Below are 22,165 nucleotides of genomic sequence, written 5' to 3' on the forward strand. Positions count from 1 at the left end.
AGACAGACCAACTACTAGTCTCTTGCAGTCAAGGTCGTGATGGGACAGGAGTCACAAAGGCAACAATTGCCCAATGGATTTCATCCGCCATACAGTTTTGTCATTTGAAAGCTGGCAACCAACTAACCAAGCCACGTAAGGCACATTCTACAAGAGCAGTCTCAACCTCAGCTGCTCTGTTTGTGGGCATCTCCTTGGAGAAGATATGCCAAGCTGCAACGTGGAAGACTACTCGTTGTTTCGCGCAGCACTACTGTTTGGAATCAGCACAGAGCAGCGGTTCAGCTGTGGGGCAGGCTGTGCTACCTCATCTATTTCATTAAGATGAGACTCATGATAAATGTAACTTACATTGTCTTTCTTAGAAATGAGATTTCTCCTCTGTTTTTTCTTTCTGACAGATATTCATGCATGATGTTTAATTTTCTTTGCAATTGTTTCTAATCACTTTGCAATTATTATCTTGAACACTACTTCTGCACAACTCTTGTATTATTGGTATTATCTATATGAACTGATATGCTTACACCCACCATCCACTATGGGCATAACAACTATTTTAAGTACTGCTTTCTATCCAGATTCAAGCATGTGAATCTATGAAAGATCCAATACTGAATAAGAAAACAAGTTACTTACCTGTAGCTACAGTTATCCAGTATTGGTATCTTACATAGATTCACATGTTATCCACCCTCCTCCCCTGTGAGGCTCACCTTCCTTTTCATTGTATATTCTTCACTCTAGTGCTTGAAAATCTGAGGGAAGGAGCATCTCTTGGGAGTATTCTAGATGGTGCTGGCACCTGATTGGTCATAGGCCAAGTTTGGTTCTTTTTTCAAAAGGACATTAATAGGCTATGGCCCTCATTCCTACTCTGGCGGGCGGCGGTCGCCGCCCGCCAGGCGGGAACCGCCAATTGGCCGCTCCGCGGTCAAAAGACCGCTGACGGCATTCAGACCTTCCCGCTGGGCCGGCGGGCGCTAACAATGTTAGCGCCCGCCGGCCCAGCGGGAAGGGGGCCTGCAACACTGAAGCCGGCTCCGAATGGAGCTGGCGGTGTTGCAGGTGTGCGACGGGTGCAGTTGCACCCGTCGCGCTTTTCACTGTCTGCTAGGCGGACAGTGAAAAGCAGGCTGGGGCCCTGTTAGGGGGCCCCAGCACACCCGTTCCCGCCAGCCTGTTCCTGGCGGTGAAAACCGCCAGAAACAGGCTGGCGGGAAGGGGGTCAGAATCCCCTGGGCAGCGCTGCTTGCAGCGCTGCCCTGGCGGATTCGCCCAGCCGGGGGAAATCCGGCGGGAAACCGCCGGACCCGGTTTTCTGACCAGAATGGGCCAGGATGCACCGCCATCCTGTTGGCGGTGCTTCCGTCATTCGCGGCCCTGGCGGTTTTTACCGCCAGGGTCGGAATGACCCCCTATATGTTTAACTTTACTAGCATTATGGTAGTTATGGTTATTCTTACTTACTGCTTTTTCCAAGGTACCACAGGGCTCCCACTTCGACGACGAGGATGATTCAAGCATGTGAATCTATGAAAGATCCCAACACTGGATATCTGTAGTTACAGGTAAGTAACTTTTTTTCTTACTTACCTTTATTAAAGCTATATCTGGTAGAGACTAAACCTAGGTGCAGATTCCTTACTGACACACCCATCCTCCCTGCTCTGGAAACTGATTTTCAGGGCAGGTACTTCCCTTTCAGGGCCCTAGTTTTGACACACCAGTAGTCAGTGTTCTTCATGGCTCCACGCTTATGGTGTGGAAACTCATGAAACGAAACTGACGTCGGCAAGCCTGGGTGGCGCCTATATAGGTACTGCAGTGTCATTTCCGGAGCAGACGACGACGGATGTGTAGCCAATTCACACTGCCTACTGGTGTGCAGGGGTCCTGCTCACGAAAAGTCTTTCAGATCCAGTCTGATGCCTGGGGAGAATTCAAAGATAAGGAATCTGCAGCTAGATATAGGGGGTGATTTCAACCTTGGCGGGCGGCTAGCGCCGCCCGCCAGACGGGAACTGCCATGCGGCCGCAATAACGCGGCCCCCATTCCAACATTCCCGCTGGGCCGGCGGGCGCTAACCATGTTAGCGCCCGCCGGCCCAGCGGGAATGAGGCCGCAACACATGAGCCGGCTCCTAATGGAGCCGGCGGTGTTGCGGCCGTGCGACGGGTGCAGTTGCACCCGTCGCGCTTTTCACTGTCTGCCATGCAGACAGTGAAAAGCAGGCCGGGGCCCTGTTAGGGGGCCCCTGCACTGCCCATGCCAGTGGCATGGGCAGTGCAGGGGCTGACACCCCTTACCGCCAGCCTCTTCCTGGCGGTGTAAACCGCCAGAAACAGGCTGGCGGTAAGGGGGTCATAATCCCCAGGGCAGCGCTGCCCTGGCGGATTATCACCGCCGGGGGAAAATCGGCAGGAAACCGCCGGCCCCGGCGGTGCGACTGCGGATTTACCACAGCGGTCAGAATAGGGAATGAAGCACCGCCAGCCTGTTGGCTGTGCTTCCGTCATTCTTGCCCTGGCGGTCCAAGACCGCCAGGGTCAGAATGACCCCCATAGTCTCTACCAGGTAAGGCGTTACCAAAGGTAAGTAACTTGTTCATTACCTCCTTTCCTCTTGTTGACAATGTGGATTAGATCTGTTGACGCTGTCATCAACGTTTGTGTCACCAAATGTTGCAGTCAACGGAGTTGAAGTCATCAAGATGTCGTTGGCTCGTTGCTGGTGTTTTCATTGACATTTTAACGTTGCAGTTTTTTAATGAAGGGTCCGTCACTATTCCCCTGACCTCAGAAACTGCCTTTTTTAAATGAAGGTGCTGAAGGTTCTGACTTTGTTGATGTAGATGAAGGTTTTTTGCTCTCATGTTTCTTTTTTTTCTTAACAGGACTTTTGTCCCTAGGCCTTTTGTCATGGCCTTTGTTGACCTTCCTAGAGGGTTCCAGAGAGAAATCTGTCTCTTTACAATGTCCCTTTTTGGAGAGGCTTTGTGGTGAGAAGATATTCGCTCACCTTCATCTTCTGAAGGTTGATGCTCCTTCGATTTCTTCTTTTGGAACCAGAGAAGGAGTATGGCTTCCCTGTCCTTCAGAGTCTGACAGATTTTACAATCTGTAGAGACATGCTCAAGATGAAGACAATAAAAACATTTCTTGTAAGAGATCTCAGATTATAGTCTCGGCTTACCACAAGACCCACATGGCCTGAAGAGGCTCTTCTTAGTAGGTTCTGACATTGTGTCAGTCAGAACAAATTATTCTCAATGATATCTGTAAAAGGTGAATCCAATTTGAACATTTTTGAAAAAAGTCAAACAAAAGCAGTGGAACTGAGCAGTGCTCAGGAATAGTTTCTAACACACATGTGTGGTTTGAAATCTGAGGTATGGTGATCCTTGAAGGAATGTGTTCTTCAGGTGCTGGATTATGATTGGCTACAGCGTGGACATTATTAAAATGATGTGAATTGTCTAACAATGTCACTTCTTAAAGCTATATTATGCAATCCTTTCTTCTCACTGCTTGTTTTAATTATCCTGGGACTCCCACCTCGACAACATGGAAGATTCTAGCCTGTAAATCTATGAAAGATATCAGTTCCCAAAAACCACAGCTTACAGTGAGTTAACTTGTTTTTTAGTTATGAAAGGTTGTTGGCCTCTAGAGAGGAGTTCCAAATAAATGGAGTAATCTGAGTTGTGAACCCAAACTATGGTTAAATGAACTTTTGACTTGGTAGTAAGGGGTACAGTAAAGTGGATTTTCTGTAATAATGGCTCCATATGCGTGGGTCTTCTGGCAATACGTTGATGTCCTCTTAATAATAGGAGCTGGAACCTCTTCTAGGAAAACATGTTTATGGAGAAAAGCATGACAAACAGGTGAATATAACAACCTCCTTTATGTTGTGTTTGTTGAACTGGATGCGTGGGTTACATAACGTTATTACCTGCATTAGTTGTATTAATTACACTAAGGGGGTCATTCTGACTCCCGCCGGCGGCGGAAGCCGCCGGCCTGGCGGGAACCACCAGAAGACCGTACCGCGGTCAAAAGACCGCGGCGGTCATTCTGACTTTCCCGCTGAGCTGGCGGGCGACTGCCAAAAGGCCGCCCGCCCGCCCAGCGGGAAAGCACCAGCAACGAGGATGCCGGCTCCGAATGGAGCCGGCGGAGTTGCTGGTGTGCGACGGGTGCAGTTGCACCTGTCGCGATTTTCAGTGTCTGCCAAGCAGACACTGAAAATCTCAATGGGGCCCGCCAGAAACAGGATGGCGGGAAGGGGGTCGGAATCCCCATGGCAGCGCCGCCGTGGAGGATTCTATGGGGCAGCGGGAAACCGGCGGGAAACCGGGTTTCCCTTTTCTGACCGCGGCCTTACCGCCGCAGTCAGAATTGCCCCAGAAGCACCGCCAGCCTGTTGGCGGTGCTTCCGCGGCACAGAATGACCGCCTAAATGTGTTAGAAACTAGTTGTTTCTAGTTGATAGATTTCCACAGCATGAAGGCACATAAGTATGAGGATCAATCAACTTAACATGGATAATTTGATGGATGCATTAAATTAAAATACCTTCTGACCAGCATACTACTGCAACAAGGATAAAAAATGTTGACATAATTCCCAGCGGAAACTGCAAAACAAATTGTTTGCTAAGTGTACTGATTTTGCCTTAAGCTTAAATTTACCTTTTCTGATAGAGACTCCTAACTGCAGATTTCCCACCATTTGAATATTCCCCAGGCATCAGCCTGGATCTGAAAACTGTTCCGTTAGTACCATGGTGCATCAGTAGGATGCACCATGCGGCGCTGCACTGACGCTGCTGTGCTCCGAAAATTACACTTGGACCTTATATAGGCATTGGACCTTATACACGCACTACTCCCACCTACTGATTCAGCTCCTTTCTGCACCACCAGATGTGAAACCATAGATGCCTCTTGTCTCTTTGAGACCTCTTTTACCCAAACAAAATTACAGTGTGCAATGGAAATGTCTCTTCCCAAGACAACAGATTTTAAACCCTGTAAGGACTATCACAAGCAAATATATGTGACATATATGCATCAGGTTTGCATGTGATGCCTAGAGTTCAATCACAAATCTAAGACCCTTTGTGACTGCGTGACAATGAACCCAAAGGCCGTTCTGGACCATAAGACAAAGCTCTACATCGTCAAGCACCGGAAGACTCCTTACAAAGATTGGTCCAAGTCCAAAGGCCAGTCTTGTCCCATTCCCGGTCCAGAAGTTACTGGAGTTGATCCTGAGGTAGTTTGTTGGCACACTCTAAATTTTGGGGTAAGTTGAAGAAAAACATAAAACAATCGAAGCAGAAGTCAGCACCCTCCCCCACTCTTGTACTCCTGAGAAGGATTGAGGGTGGCGCCATATTTCCCGATCTTGCTGTCAAAGTGGCCAATTTCAGAACAAATTCTACAACTTGTCTTGGCAAAACTCAAGTTTCCATGGCTGTCTCTGACACATAGGCAGATCCAAGAGTCCCTCGAGGCCATGCTCCAACATTACCTCTGGTGCACCTGTTGGGCCCAAGGAGCCGAGAGACCTTCCATCTGAGATACTGCCTGTGGACTCACTCTTGGCACACGTTTGACCCTCCTGTCCCAAACCCCTCCTGCTCGAGTACCGATTCCACCTCTGGCTCCACGACCTATCCCAGGTCCTGAAGCATTGACAGCAATGCAGACTCCATCATAGCCAGAGGACAAGGTGCCCATTGTTCTCTCCGACTCTGAATAGGCGCTGCTACAACCTCGGCTGAGGATTCGCTTGGTTTGTATCGAACCATAGCCTGCGCTGGACATCCATCCTCCACAAGGAAGATCCCACACATTACATTCCTTGTTGGGCACAGATCAGACAATGTTTATGACGCAGGTCATGAAATTGACCAATCCTACCATGAAGAGAATTTGTATAATGACCTCCAAGAGGGCAGTGGCTTTGAATAGAATAATGCCTGGGATACCTCCTTCTTTCCCTCTCGTTTTTTTGCTAGCAACTTGTATATACAGCGAGACCATTGTAAACCACATGATAGGCCACTTGTAAATGTATGCATATTTTATAGTACAAATGATTGTTGTACATAGGTTCTCTGTTCATAGGATAATAGCTGATGTTGATAAAGAGTAGAACAACTTAATTTAGGTTGTAACAGGCTGTATGCAAACTGCGCCAAATTGACCCTTCACCTTTAAAAAATCTAGAACCATGTAGTGCTGGACGACCAGTAAGGCAGATAGTTTTTTTCAGCCCACTAAAAAGGATCCTGAAATACTGCTGCTTTGTAGATAGGATTTTTATTTAAAAACCTCAATTGTTGCAAGATTTTTACCTCCACTTGGCTTCTTTCGATGTTTCATAATATTTTTACTGCATTTCTTTGCACTGAGTACCTATTTTTTTCTGCTTTTCTCTAATGTATTACTCTCCTCGCCTTGCCTTTTAAGCCGCCTTGCCAGTGTTCTTTGGCAGGTGTTTCTGGGGGAGGTAGTTCTGGAGGGCTGACCATGGTATGCCATCTGACCTCTGGGCTCTCACTTCATTAAGAAGTGCAGTATCAGTGCCGAAATGGCCTCGAGGAGGCTTGGGGACACATAGTGAGTTTGCCTCAGGGACGACAAATGGAATATGAAGTCCATTACTGTCCACAAATCCAAGAGGGTAGAGGAGTCATTGCATCCTCTTTTTTTACTGGTTGTGACCAAGTCTAAAGCCCCTGCTCCAACTGATGAGGTCCTCAGACCCTACCTCACACCAGCAATTCTATCTCCTCTCTCATCAAGGCATTTAATGGCAAGGGTTCTGGATCTTGGCACTAGAGCATCAAGGTGTTGGATGTTGAGAATTCCGGGAGCTACTTACTTGTCTTTAAGATACTCTTCTCCTGTGAGTTTGGATTCAACATGGAGAGGTTTGTAGGCTCCCTTGACTTTGAGAGGTAGGACACCATCGTAGATAGGACAAGTAAAATTCTGGAGTTAAACATTTCTCCTGTACCCTAGTTTCTAGATATTTCTGAAGAGTCTCCACCAATCCCAACAGTGGAGGGCGTTCAACAACTTGGTTCAAAAAGGTTAACTACTTTGAAACATCCGTGCTTGTACAAATGCCCTGTCTGCCGGTTCCAGTGCCATTGTCCAATTCTCCAACTTTGTTTCAAGTGGCTGTAATTCAATTACTGGTCAGTCACCATCTAAGCCCACCTTGTCCCTTTTATCTGCCACCACCAGAATAACCTTCAAAGGACATGGCAAAGAGACATGAAAGTCATCATTCAGTGGATGATGAAGAACCTTGAAAGAAAAAGGAAAGACATTCCTTTCACTTACCATTTTAAGATTTTCATTGCCAGTTGGCATCCACATTTTTGTTTTGGAGTAGGTATTTAATGAGAACTCTGCACTCACTGCCACATAGTTCTCCTTTGGAAGATTTTCTTACCTTTCATGCAGTCACTAACAGAATAGTGAAAAGGGTTTCTCTTGAAGCATTAACCCCTGTGTGTGAGACCTGTGAGAAAGTAAATTATTATTTAGGGTGAATTGTAGTCCACTACAAGTATTAAGGTCTCTATCTTCTGTGTTAGAGTTAGAGGTTTCAGCAATTTAAACCTGAGCTCAAACTGTAGGAGCTGTCGCTCAGAGCAGACAAGCTTTACGTGAAGAAAATGTGTAAACTATTTAGAACTACAAAACAGGTAAAAAGTCAAAAGCACAATAAAAAATCCCACACCAATGTATTAAAATAGTGAATAACTTAATTACCAAAATGACACTAAAATTACAAAATTCCACTAAGCTGAAGATATTAATTTTTTAATTTTTAAATGGAAATTGTGCCAAAAGCATTAAGCGCCATTGCGGAACAAGTGTTTGCAGTCGACTGAGACCTTTGCGCAATTTCAGCCTGACTGCATGGATTACACCAGCCAGGTTCAACCTGGTGGGATATTTTACCTCGGTAATCAGTCTCACAAATTCAAGTCAAGAGCCTTCAGCACAGAAAGGCAGCAGGCTGTAGCCAAGGAGAGTTATACGATGCTGCATAGGCATTCAATGAGGTCTCAGTGAAGATGCTGGTTTTGGCAGGAAAAGCTCTGAGCGGGAAGTCCTCTCTCCTGCTGGATACTTTTGGCGCCTTTGCCCATTGGAGATTTTTTTCCTTTGGACTTATGGCCTAATTTAGATTTTGACAGACGTGTTACTCCGTCACAACGATGACAAATATCCCGTCATCCGAAATATAAATCTCATAGGAAATAATTGGATTTATATTTGGACAGACATGATATCCATCACCATTGTGACAGAGTAAACTATCCGCCGAAATCTAAATCAGGCCCTTAGTCTCTTTTTCGTATCAGAATCCACCATCAAGGCTGTAGGCTGTTTGACGAGAGCTTCAAAAAGCTGGATACCTTCTCGCCGAGGTCCCACTGAATTGGATTTGCTACTGCAGAAAAAAGCGGGGGAAACCTGTATATTCAGCCCAGTGAGGTCACATTTTAGGTGGCTCGACTTACTGTAGCAGGTTCGTCCTGGGCCAGATTTACAAGGCCTAGCATATGCTTGCGGCACACTTGCATCATTGTTTTATGCTAATGTGGCTCAAGGAGGCAATTTTCACCATGCCATATTTACAAAGTGACTCAATACATGCATTGTGCCACTTTGCAACCCCTTACGGCACATTATACCTGTGACAGGTGCAATGTCTGCAAGGGGGTGTTCTTGTCTTAGGAGACCCACATAAATGGTGCAGTGAAATCTACAGGCTCTTGGCGTCATTTTTAACGCCTGCTTAGAGCTGGAGTTAAAATGATGCACCCATATTAACCTATGGGCCTCCTTGCACCTATTTCATAGGTCCCTGAATCCGACCCCCCTCCCTCCATATTTGTAAATTTTTTTAAGGTATCCTCTTACATCATAGACTGCCTGTTTCCCATGCCCTGCACACATCCATTCCCCCTATCTAGTCTTGGGACTACCAGGAACCGTGGCGAACAGTGGTAACCATGGCGAACAGTGGAAAGACTCACCTCAGGTAACTGTTCCTGTAATATGTAACTTCAGAGTGGAGTACAGGAGGTGGGAAGTGTGTGAGGATCGCTGCAAGGTTTTGTGATTTGTTATTACATGACAACGACATGTCAATCTAAAACCAAAATAAATATTCCAAAACCGGGGTGACCACTCAGGAAGAGGCAACTTCTCACAGACTTCTGTTATTTTTATACTTTGCTTCCTGGACTACAAGCAAAGCCCTTAGTTCTTGAGTTCCTGGAATCCACAGTGCACACTTGTGTACCCTTGTCCCTTTGAAGCTAGTTAAATGCTGACAGGAAGAAAGGTGCAGGCCTCCATATTCTGATACTGATGCCACCTCCAGAAACTTTGGTAGTATTGGTTGCCAGGAAACTCTACAATGCTTCTGGTTCATCCTCCTCTGCACTACATGAAAAGAACGAACATCAAGGTAGTTTGTAAGAATGGCTGCAGTACTGTGGTTGTTGCTTTAAGAGATGCAAGTTCTCCTTCTTTCTTAGGATGATACATCAGGATGTTGTTGAACTCCTTGAACTGTTTCTAGAAAGAATACAGAAGATTTAGACATTCTAAAATAAGGAATGATCACCTGCAACCTGGCAAGAATACTGCTCATTTGGCAGAATGTGATATCTGCTACAAGTTTCTGATGTTTCAACCATTTCCAGCCATGAAAAAAGGATATGCAAAGGCAATTTAGTGCTTAGTAGTGCCAAGACTAAATTCAAAATCAAGTTATGGTATATGAATTTATGTAGCGTAACATCTGCAAAACCTCTTCGGTAGATGCAACGCATAATTACCTACTAAAATAATAAAATACAGTAATTGTAACCCTCCATTGCACATAATACTTGTGGAAGCAGATTGTAATCTTTTGCTGCTGTTGCTGGTAACAAGACCCTATCTCCATAAGTGACTGTTCTCATTTTTGAGGACCCGACATACAGCTTTGTGTGCAGAGCTCATCTGCCAACCAGGTGGTACCACTTGAGTTATGCTGCCAAGAACCCAGAGTGTTTTTATAGACGACCTTATGAACAATGGCTGCAGCTTTAATGTAATTTTATGCTTAATAGGCAGCCAATGCAAAGATCAGAAAGCTGATTTAATATGTTTGCATTTGAATAAGCCATAAATAAGCCTGCTGGGGCATTTTAGACTGTCTGGAGGATATGTAAAGGTTTTATCGGGGAAGTAAATTATATGGCATTTTGATAACCAAGATGCCGTTGGACGAGGGTATTAATCACTGCCATTTGCCATTACAAGTCTGTAAATTTCTTACTCAAGATTTTCATTTGATGAAAGTAAGAACTGGCAACTTTGGAGACCTGAGTCTCCAAAGAAAGTTCAATATCCAAATAAATGGCTAGGTTGTGTAGAGAATTCGCGACTTTAGGGGCCCTTGACGTGGGGGCTAGACGTTCTTCTCTCAAGTGGCTGTATCTCCAGTGGTAGAAAGCAGCTTAAAGGATTGAGCCTTAAAAAATACCCTTATTTCAAAATCTGCTGTGTGTCATTTGCATTAGATGTGTGATGTGGCCTCTGGCAATTAGACAAGATTAGATAGGGTGTTATTCACAGGTTCAAAAACAAAGTAGATAATATTGACTCTTGAGGAACACCACAGCTAGACATCTGTGGCTGAAGAACATTAAGACCTTACCCAGACCAATTTGGTTCCAGCAATGTTTACAAAACCAGGATGGTCTGGTGGATGATATGGAAAGCTGATAAAAGATCTATTAGGATCTGGCACCCCCTCCCCCCCCACCACCATTGACCAGTTTGCATATGTATACAGTACGGGTGAAATGGCTAACTCCATGCTGTTTTCTTGCTTTAAAATCTGACAGGAATCAGTCCAGTAGTGCATTCTCCACCCTGTATTCTTCCAAAGGCATCAAGACCCTTATTTCAGAAGCATCTAGCTCAGGACGGTCACATTCTTCACAGGAAGGCACTAGAGAGGATACTCAAATCCCAGAAAAAAGGACATTGATTCCTGTTGCTTCATATTAAATAAGAAAATATTATTGTCCCATCTTGCAATGGAAATTGACAAACAAATGATTAAAGCTATAAAAGTTGCAGGCGTTTGCTGAGGATCAACTCTTTTTCTGTAAGGAGACTGGATGGTTTTCATAGACCCCAAGAAGCTTAATTCTGCATGGCCATGTACATGAAAATGCCTCAGCTGCTGATAGGATTCTCACACTACCAGGTCTGTGTAATGTAATTCTGCCTCAAGTCAACACTGAGAGTTTACTTCAAGTGTGAGGCAGTGGTAGAAGCAGCTCTAACATGAAATGGCACATTTGCCCATGTGTGCTTTGACAGCTGGCAAGTAAAAGCTGTGTATGAGTTGAAACATCAACAGGACAAGAAGGTGACTTGGTATGTTTTCTCAGAATTAGGCATGGAGCTCCAGTGCTTAATTTGTGCTTGTTTTTTCCGGTGCTGAGCACTGGCACTTATTTATGAGGGCCGGGGCTTATTCTTATGCCTCAAGCATTTGCTGCGAGCAAAAGACATATGGGAAAGACGGAAGAAGGAAAAACTAAAAAGCGTCATAAAAGGAGAAAGTAGAAAGTTGCAGGATGAGCTGAAGGGGCAGGGGTGGCCGTAAATGGATTGATGAGGCCCGAGATGGTTTCAGGATTACGCTGCCTCAGTATTTAGTGCTGGCATATTTAATTACAGCAGTCTCGTGTTGAAGAGAAGGGCTTTGAGCACCGGCACCTCTTTATTTACAAATTAAGCACTGTAGAGCTCTATCTATCAAAGTCAGTTCTCAGTCCAGTTCAAAATATAATGCATCTGGGAGCCACACTAGACACAAACCTGGCAAGAAGAAAGACTGTCATCTATTCTGTAAAAGATGTTCTCTCAGACAAATGTAACTCCATCGGTCAGACACTCTTAATTTCTCGTGACCAGCATGGCATCAAGGATCTTTCCTGTTTCCCAGTACCCAACCACTACAAGTGCTTGGATGATCAGTGGGCTCAGAAGACAGGAGAGTGTAAAGACAAAATGTCTTTCAAGCAAAAGAATTCAATCCCTCTCATGTTGAGGTGAAGATGCAACATATTATAAAGGATTCTATTCCAGAAAACCAAATCTCCAATAAGCATATGAAAGATGCCTGTGTGAAGCTTGGGTAGTGTACATGGGGAATCTCACTGCTCAAAAAACTTTGCCTCATTCAGATGGACACAACAGCAGTGCATTGACTAAACAAAGAAGTAGGAACCAGATCCAGGGACGTGTCAAAGGAAGTACACTCAATAACTGGACCCTAGGGGGAGAAATATCTCTTGATTGTGGTGTATTTCCCAGGTCTCAAGAACTGAAAAGTAGATTGTCTCCGCAGGCATGTCTTAGAAGAGCACAAGGAGACACTAAATGACGTAGTTCAGTAAGAACTTTTGCCTAGGAACTCCTCAAATCAACTTGATTGCCACAGGAAAATCACAAAATCTTGTGTTTTTGTACCTTTGCTCAAGAGGCCAAGTCCATGTAGAGGGAGCTTTATTAATTAAGTTGAAGACATGTCTACACACCTTCTTATTTCACTGCTGCCAGTGGGGATTGTCAAGTGGATTCAGGGCAAAATTACAATGATTCTATTCATAGTTGTGAGAAAACAGGGCTGATTGCGGAGGCCCCCTAACTTTTTGCCCCCATTTTCCACTTTTTGCTGGTGTTTTCCTGACTCTGATGGTGCCCTGGGTACTGCTAACCAGTCCCAGGGCCTGTGCTCTGTGTAAAATCAATATGCAAATTAGAATAATTATAATTGGCTAAGTTAACCTACCTATAAGTCCCTAGTATATGGTAGGGCATGTAGGTTTAGGGACCCACAGCATAGGTAGTGCACCCATATGTGCACTGCTGAGGTGCCCAGTGTCATTTTAAAGGCAGGCCTGCCTTGCTGGCTGCTTTTAAATTAAAGTTATATGCAAATTCGACTTTGGAATTAAAAGTAGTTCCAAAGTCTTAAACTACCTTATTTTTACATATAAGTCACCCCTAAGGTGTACCCTATGTGCCCCTAGGGCTGGGTGCCATGTAACTATAAGCAGGGACCTTATAAAAATAGTTTTATAAGCCCTGGTGAGGTAAAAACAGCCAAATTCGTTTTTCCCTCATTGTAGTAAATGGCCTTCATAGGCAAGAATGGGGAGACTTTATTTTAATTTTTAAAGTCTCCTTAAATGATGCATACCAAGAGTTTGGTATCAAATTAATTGTTGTAATAAATCCCACAACTTCCAGTTGTGGGATTTAATATAACTTGTTCAGGTAAAGAGTTTTAAACTTTACCTGAAAAGTTGCCAATTTCAGCCCTGCATTGTTTTTGCTGCTGTGCTCTGATTGGCCAGCCTTCGAGCAGCTTGGCCAAGCTGCCTTGATGAGGTGTGAAGTGGCCTGCCTTCACACAAAGGAATGTGCCTGTGGGAAGGAATCTCCCCTCAGCAGATGGTGAGGCAGGAAGGGGGAGGGCTGCCAAACTGGGTTTCAAAGGCAGAGAAGGACATTTGGAGCAACCAGCAACACCCCCACATCCTGCAACCCCAGACAACTAGGTGCCCCCTTGATTAGATTAGGAGAGGGCAGGAGAGGGGTGTGTTTATGACTTTTAGCCACACCAGTGGGTGGGCTCAGCCAGATGTAACCTCCAAAAATCAGATTCAGCCATGATGGATTTTTAGAGAATGTTGCCTCCTGGGATTGATTTTTGCCACACTTCCCAGGAAGTGGTCATCACAGGACCCTGCACCTGATTGGAGAACCAGGACCCCCCTGCTTTTCACCCAGGAGCAAAGATAAAACTGGCAGACCTGCACCCACACCTCAGTTCCCTACCACATCCAACAAGGAAGAACTGCAGAAGAAGAAGGACTGCCCTGCTGGACCCCTGGCCTGCACCTGGAACCTGCACTCAGAAGGACTGCACCAGATGCACACTTGGGCTTCACCACAAGAAGGACTTTGCCTGGCTTCAACTGGTTCAAGGAGGGACTCCCTGTTTGCTACAGGTGAAAAATTGCTAACCAGAGTCCCCTGCACCAACTCCTGAAGAAAGCGACCAGCTGACCACTGTCCAGTGGCCAAAAAGGAGTTTGCGCCAGGTGCATTCTGGGAGTTGTAGTCCGCACCCCCCAAGGACCATCTCAGAACTTCTGGACCCTTGGGGTGAGCTGTGGACCTCAAAAGAACCTTAAAAGGACATCTGGGAGAAGCCCCAGAAGTTTGGAGAAGTTTGGACAACTTTTGAAAAAAAACTCCATAGAGGGACCGACCCGCCGCGGCAACTCTAGCCGGCTTGCCTCAACCGCGACCCGGCCTGATTTGCTGGTTCGTCCCGGTAAAGAAAATCTCCGAAAAAGAGACTAAGGGCCTGATTACAACTTTGGAGGAGGTGTTAATCCGTCCCAAAAGTGACGGTAAACTGACGGATATACCACCAGCCGTATTACGAGTCCATTATATCCTATGGAACTCGTAATACGGCTGGTGGTATATCCGTCACTTTACCGTCACTTTTGGGACGGATTAACACCTCCTCCAAAGTTGTAATCAGGCCCTAAGTCCGAAGGTAAAAAGTTGACCGGGACCTCCCAGCCAGCGTATCCGAGGAGTGCTCCATGGACGTCGGATCAAGATAAAGGTTTACCCCGGTCGAAGGATTTTCACCTCGAAAAAACGACTAAGTCCGAAGGTAAAAATCTCCACCGAGGATTCCAGCATCGCGTATCCGGAGAAGGGCTCCAGGTGGTCGGATTGGACTGGCAGGTTCGTCCCGCTGAAGAAAAATCTTCGAAAAAGAGACTAAGGCGGTCATTCTGACCGCGGCGGTAGCCGCCCACCATGCGGTCACCGCCATTTGGCCGCTCCGCGGTCAAAAGACCGCGGAGGCCATTCTGGCTTTCCCGCTGGGCCGGCGGGCGCCCGCCAAAGGAGCGCCCACTGGCCCAGCGTGAAAGGCCCTGCAACATAGAAGCCGGCTCCGAATGGAGCCGGCGGTGTTGCAGGGGTGCGACGGGTGCAGTTGCACCCGTTGCGATTTTCACTGTCTGCTAAGCAGACAGTGAAAATCATGCAGGGGCCCTGTTAGGGGGCCCTGCACTGCCCATGCCAGTGGCATGGGCCCCCAGGGGCCCCACGACACCCGTTCCCGCCATCCTGTTCCTGGCGGTAAAAACCGCCAGATACAGGGTGGCGGGAAGGGGGTCGGAATCTCCATGGCGGCGCTGGTTGCAGCGCCGCCATGGAGATTCAGCCCAGACAGGGGAAGTCCGGCGGGAAACCGCCGGATCCCCTTTTCTGACCGTGGCTTTACCGGCACGTTCAGAATGGGCAGGGAAGCACCGCCAGCCTGTTGGCGGTGCTTCCGTGGTCATCCACCCTGGCGGTCGATGACCGCCAGGGTTGGAATGACCCCCTAAGTGTGAAGGTAAACTTTTAACCGAGGCCTCCCACGGCCTGTAGCCGAGCAGGGCTCCATCGCGGTCGGCCTGAAACTTTGACTTTGCCCCGGTCGAGGTGCAACCAGATGACCCGATTGGCGCTTTTTGTTTCTAGGCGCTAAAAAAATAATAATTCTTTAAAAATTCATATCTCCGGTTCCCCTTATCTGATTTTATTCGTTTTGGTGTCGTTTTAAAGATAAAAATATAATCTATTTTTATAAATTGGTTTTGGATTTTTAAACTGTTTCCTGTGTTTTATTAAATTACTGTTTTGTGATATTTGAATGCTTTACACTCTGTCTCCTAAGTTAAGCCTTGACGCTCGTTGCCAAGCTACCAAGGGTTGAGCTGGGGTTAATTTACTGAGACCTAACTGGACCTTAGTGGAGGTTAGTGGCCTATTGCTAAGTGTAGGTACCTACCTGCCCTTACCAATAACCCATTTTCCAACAATAGTATTTAGTCCAGCTTCACCTTTCTCCACAGCCGCATATGAAGCTTGCGTGGAAACTAGACCTTCTTACTAGGATGGCCACCTCAGTCTGTAAAGGCTTACTGACTGGCTTCTGAGTACCCACTGTGTAGCAAGCAGAACCCACAAACTATTTGATGCAATAACTTTATTAATTATTTAGATGTACATATTGCATTACAACTGCTTAGTGCCTTGAGATGTGTTAGATGGGTGGGTTCTCGTAGGTTGGTTAGTTTGTAAATTTAGATGCATCATTTGTATCAGTTGCATTAGTTGCACTGGATGAATTAGCTACATCATCAGTTCATTTATTTGATGCATTAGATACTTGGATTGGTGGATGAGTATTCTGCTGCAAGAATGGGAACACAGTGTTGAACTACGCCTAACTCACCTTTTTTGTTTGATGTTTTCTGTTATTGTTTTATCCTCTCAATGTATTATTTTTTCGTTCCTTAATCTCTGTCTTGTTCAGTCCTCCTTTCCTCTTTTCTTCCTTTCATACCCCTTTCCACTCTCCCATCCCCCACTTTATCAGTTTAGCCCTTCTTCTTTTAACTTCTGAGGTTCTAAAGTTATAGCCCTCTTTGGTACTTTGATGTCATTTTGTGTTTTCTTTCTCTCATTCCACTCCCTACTCTTTTCCTCTGCAGGCATCTCGCTTCAACACTAACTTCATTGTTTATTTCCACTCACAGAACTTCAAGCGAGAAGAACAGAACTTTGTAGTCCAGAACGAAATCAACAATATGTCTTTCCTGACAGCGGATAGTAAAAGCAAGATGTCCAAGGTAATGTGTAATCTCTTGGTTGGCAATTATTGATCTCTTGGATAATCTCTAACCTTCCCATAGGTATTCTTGAACCTCCGCTCAGTGCAGTTTCTCTTTTCTACATGTAGAGTGTTTGTAATCTTCTGGTCCATCTTTCTTTTCCTCTTTGGTTATCTCTGAAATTCTCCTGGGATATCTCTATTTTCCTATTGAGTTGTCTTGGTTCTCTGAATGGATTATCTCTCATTCCCCTGGGTTATCTGTTATATCATCTTGTGTTATCTCATATCTACTATGTTGTGTCTACTCACCTTATGACTGACTTTCTGGGTTTCATCTAGTGTCTGCCACAGTAATTTCATATGTCCTCTGAAGTGGACCTCACATAGTTTTGCTGATACATATAATAATCACCTGATGCCTGTAATGTATAACCTTCTAGGTTTTGTTCCAGCTCTGGAAAGTAATTACTTTGTTTTCTTTTATGTTTAGTATTGGTGTAGTGAACAAACATACTACTGAAGTTTGATAGATGAGGATACAATAATGTATAAAACCATCCAGGGCATCTGCTTTCTGATTACAAAAACACAGCTGTAGGTTAAGTGGCAGATGTTGCTGTTTAAAACATGAAACCAAAGGTACATTAATTACATTTGTTTACATTTAGTAAAATTGAAGAATTTAGGACATGGAACTTTAAAACCATTTGTTTTAATGACTTCCTCGATCTCAGTACCCTCCCAATATGTTTAACTTCTAGCTTAGAAAACTAAACTATAAAGGTTGTACAGCTTAATATGTTAGAAAATCCATTTTGAGTTACATCCAAGCCACATATGGTAGCCTTCCGATGTTTCAGAACCATTTCTGAAACCAAATTATCCGACTTTTAAAATCGACCTAAGTTCACAAGCTGCCTGAGATGATTTAGACGTTGGCGGATAGGATGCTCTGTTGCAAATGTGATGGAGAACCCTGTCTGCCAAAATGACAGTCCATCCGTCCTATTTAGGGCTGGGAGGACGGACAGTTTTCTGTCGACAGTGCCACATTGGCTCAGTTGACGAAAGCTTCCTCTGATGGCCCGGCAGAGTAGGCAACCATCGAAGGAAGGGCATTACACCACCTGCACTGTTTAGGGTAGACAATTTGATGTCCTTTTTTCTGCCACGTTGATGGACAAAAAGATCAAATAATGGCCCCACATCCAGGAAACAACTCCCTGGGTTCAATGGTCGTTCATGGTTTGTTTTTCAATAACAAACTGCTGCTTTGGTAGTTTGTTTTTGAAAGAGAAAAATATTGTTAATGTTTGGTGGCCATCTGTCAAAACCGATGGTAGCCATCCACAAAACATTTTGTACCTTGACAGGAACTGCTATGGTGGCAGTACCTGTCAAGTTACAGATATCATCACTGTGCCAAATGTGTTGTCTAAATTTGGCAGACAGTAGTTCATCAGGGTGGTGAAGGTAATGATCTCCACAACCCTGATGGGTGGAGTACCGTCCACCAAACTCTAGATCTGGCCCAGAGTTACCTAAATAAATCCTTGCAGTAGTTTAAATGTAGTACAATGTCTTACTTTGCTAGTAGAAATTGATGGGGTCTCATTGGACCTCAGTTTGGATTAGTAGCATTACAGTTTGCAAAATGTCTCTCTAGACTCCAGATACCCGAACGTTCTGTTTACTTCTTAATGAACTAATTTATCTTGGATCAGGTACCTTAGGATCAGAAGTTTCCATTGTTTTTCACTTTGGCAAAGATTAATGTAAGAGTATTGTTCTCTTTCCAAAGGTCCTACCTGTGTTTCATAGTTGATATGTTCTTTCAGCTCAATCTTCAGTCTACGCATGTACAAATTATATATTTTGGCATGGACACTTCCAAAACTCTGTGATTGCCTGATATTAAGCATCTATTTCACTTAACATAGTAGAGCATTTGCAGTGTAATCCTCTGAGTCTTTAACCTCCTTGTAGGTGAACAATCTCTGCCTCCTTGTTAGCTACCCTTTCCTTCTATCTAATTTTATGTTGTTTTCTGGTAATCTACCACTGATTTATGGTAACCATACGCAGCTAACTGGTAACTGTTAGCGCCTTCCTGATATCAGCCATTGCCTTACAGATAATATTGGTTTTATAAGCCTCAAGAGTGGAGGTTAAGCCCTAGAGATCAATTTCTCTGCAGCCCTTATCCTCCCGTGAAGGTGAAGGTGCCATTATCACCTTTAAATAGCTTTATACCACGATACGCCTGGGTGATCACCATCACGTCATTCTGGAAGATTGTCACTGGAACAGGACTACACATTGTCAACATCAGCCCTACTCTCAAGGAGCAGTTGTTTATTTAATGAAAAAACACAGAAAGCTGATGCTAAGGAGTGTCCTTGTTGGCTAAGAGCACAAAATGGAAAGGCAACAAATTTTGATCTGCCATTATCCAGACAAAATGCTCTCATAGGCAGGTGTTGGATATTGAATAGTTTAGTCGTGAATAAAGCTGGCTTTTCTTGGTCTATGCGCTCCTTGGAGACTTCACTTTTCAATGTGCATTATCTAATACTGTTGGCAGCACTTACACATGAAGATAGCAAATCAAATTGTAATATGTGAGAGTATCATTAGTTTTCAGCATGCAACTCATTACTGATACTGTTTTTATGATGAAACATTGTGCATAACATTAAAGTGACATGTCCCTGTTGACAGAAACAAAATAGTGATGGGTGGAGTACTTTCATTCACTGGTAATTATTCTGGGTCACATTCCAGTGCATCATTGTTTCTGCTCACTGTGGCACTCTAGATGGTGCAACCACATGCAAATCAGCCTTGATCCTGCTACATTGGGGACAGTCCAACACAAACTGCCAGGTTATGTCCCTCTTAACAGGAACACAAACAGCCCCTGACCAGTGACAGCTATGTTGAACCTACATTACAGTGAGAGAGCTATGGGACCCAAGTCTCTGCATACCCATTGCACTTAAGGTTTCCACATTGACAAAAACAAAAAGAAATGGGTGAAATGCTAGTAATTACAATGAGTCTTATTCCAATTCATGGATGTTCTGCTCACTGTACAATGGCTGAAACTTGTCTGGAGTTGCTTGTGTTTCTGTTCAAAGAAGATGTGGTCTTGCAGTTGAAGTTCGTCTGTTTGATTGTAGCAGGTACGCTGGTTTGCATGTCATTGCTTCCTTTCTGAAGTTAACAATGGGACTAGTGTCTATCATTCTGATGATTGTTGGCACTGACTTTCTGCAAATATTCAGTTTGATGAAGGGCTTTGAGAAATTCACTTAGTCAGATCATCTTGCCAATATGCAGATGCTCTCTGCTGATCACGAATAGAAAGGACACCCTGCAGTGCAGTGTTCTATATGCTACCTAGTGAAACATGTTTTGTTTCTTTCTTCTCTCTATTTTCATTCTTTGAACAGTTGCTTACACAGATCTTTGAGTTCTTTCAAGTTCTTTCAAGAACTTATCCATGTAAGCTGTGTTGTCTTCTCTTTTGATGATCATTTCCTAGTATCTATTACTGTAGTCTAAGTAGCATGTCACTGAGAAAAAAAAAAACACATGCTAGAAGATAAAAATCTACGTACCTGTAGCAATGTTTCTCCTGTTTGGACATCTCCTAGATATCAATATCCACCTCCCCGCCCCTATGTTCTATTTTTCATATTAATTCACTACAATTTTATGGTGTGAATTTCATACAATGGCTGCAAAAAAGTATAAATATTTAAAACGTTTAAAAGATTTTACAATAAACATTTGTAGTCATGGTGTGCTTCAGTTTGAAAGATATTGCAGCAGTGACATTGCATGTAAGTTTACAGGGGCCAAAGGGAGTGGCTGGGAAAAGGGGCATACTTCCTACTAAATGAGAATGATTTAGGGAGGAGTGGGAGGTGTTCAGGGAGGATTAGAGAGGAGTTTAAGGATGGACATTCACTATCTCAAAGAAGAGTAAGCCCATTACTCCAGCTCAGAGCTGCTGTAAGTCCAGCACCACACATGAATAACCACTGGCCCTGCCAATAGAAAATAATGGCAGTAGAGACTTAAATTAAACCCCATAGGAAATAGTGTTAAATTAAATTCAGTCTTCTAAAATAGATGAAAACATAATTTGATGTAAGCTACTACACTATTAACCTAATTTTGAATTTAATAATAAAGTATATGTAAATATATTACACCATATAAAAAAAAATTAAAGTTCAAATTAAAAAAATAAACTTCAACCAACATAAAAAATTATTATACATTAACAATTACCAAAAGTGAGGTACAGAATAATTAAAAGTGATTTAATTACGTTTTAATGAAATGTACTAGTACATTAATTTTTAAATGGTAAACAGTTATTACTTTTTATAATGAAATAAAAAGTACCATTTCGATGTTTTTTAACACGCAATCATTTATATTTTTAACTATTTTAAATAATTTACTTTAATATTATTTCCCATGGAGATTTATTTTAAGTCCCTACCTCCATTATTTTCTAAAAGACAGTGTTGAAGTACTAGTAGCTGCCAATGTGTGGTGCTGGACTTGCTACTGCTTTATTATTATTTGCTTGCTAGTAGCAACTTATACATGTAAATTTGACTCCATCCCCTTCTTCAGGAGCGGAAATGTGGAAATCTACACTTTTGAGTAATTTTACACTTTGATTTTTTGAATAGCCATGTTGGAAAGTGGATTATTGGCAAGGGCAGGTAAGTACCTACACTTAGCAATAGGCCACTAATCCCCACTAGGTTCAGTTAGGTCTCAATAAGTTAACCCCAGCTCAACCCTTGGAAGCTTGGCAACGAGTGACAAGACTTAACTTAGGAGGCAAAGTGTAAAGTATTTAAGTATCACAAAACAGTAATTAAATAAAACACAGGAAGCAGTTAAAAAATCCAAAACCAATTTATAAAAATAGGAAATGTTTTTAGCTTTCAAATGACACCAAAACGAAAAAAATTGGATAAGGGGAACCGGAGATATTAATTTGTAAAGAATTAGGGCCTGATTACAACTTTGGAGGAGTTGTTAATCCGTCCCAAATGTGACGGATATACCACCAGCCGTATTACGAGTTCCATAGGATATAATGGACTCGTAATACGGCTGGTGATTAACACCTTCCTCCAAAGTTGTAATCAGGCCCTTAGTGTTCTTTAGCGCTTAGAAATGAACAGCGCCAATCTGGTCATCTGGTCGCATCTCGACTGGGGCAAAGTCAAAGTTTGAGCCCGACTGCAATGGAATCCTGCTCGGCTACAACAAGAGGGAGGCCACGGTCAAAAGTTTACCTTCGGATTTAGTC

At 43.9% G+C, this 22,165-nt stretch overlaps 1 protein-coding gene across 8 annotated transcripts in view; it reads left to right on the forward strand.

Annotated features, from left to right (window-relative positions):
* RYR1 (ryanodine receptor 1) overlaps nt 1-22,165 on the forward strand; it is a 1,068,376-nt gene that overhangs the window by 711,394 nt on the left and 334,817 nt on the right. For all 8 annotated transcript variants that reach the window (XM_069206982.1, XM_069206985.1, XM_069206986.1 and 5 more), the window contains exon 69: nt 16,742-16,834. In XM_069206982.1, the coding sequence (XP_069063083.1) occupies nt 16,742-16,834 (93 nt within the window). The remainder of the gene's footprint in view (nt 1-16,741; nt 16,835-22,165) is intronic.

This window comes from Pleurodeles waltl, chromosome 9 (assembly GCF_031143425.1).
Source record: "Pleurodeles waltl isolate 20211129_DDA chromosome 9, aPleWal1.hap1.20221129, whole genome shotgun sequence".
Lineage (NCBI taxonomy): Eukaryota > Metazoa > Chordata > Amphibia > Caudata > Salamandridae > Pleurodeles > Pleurodeles waltl.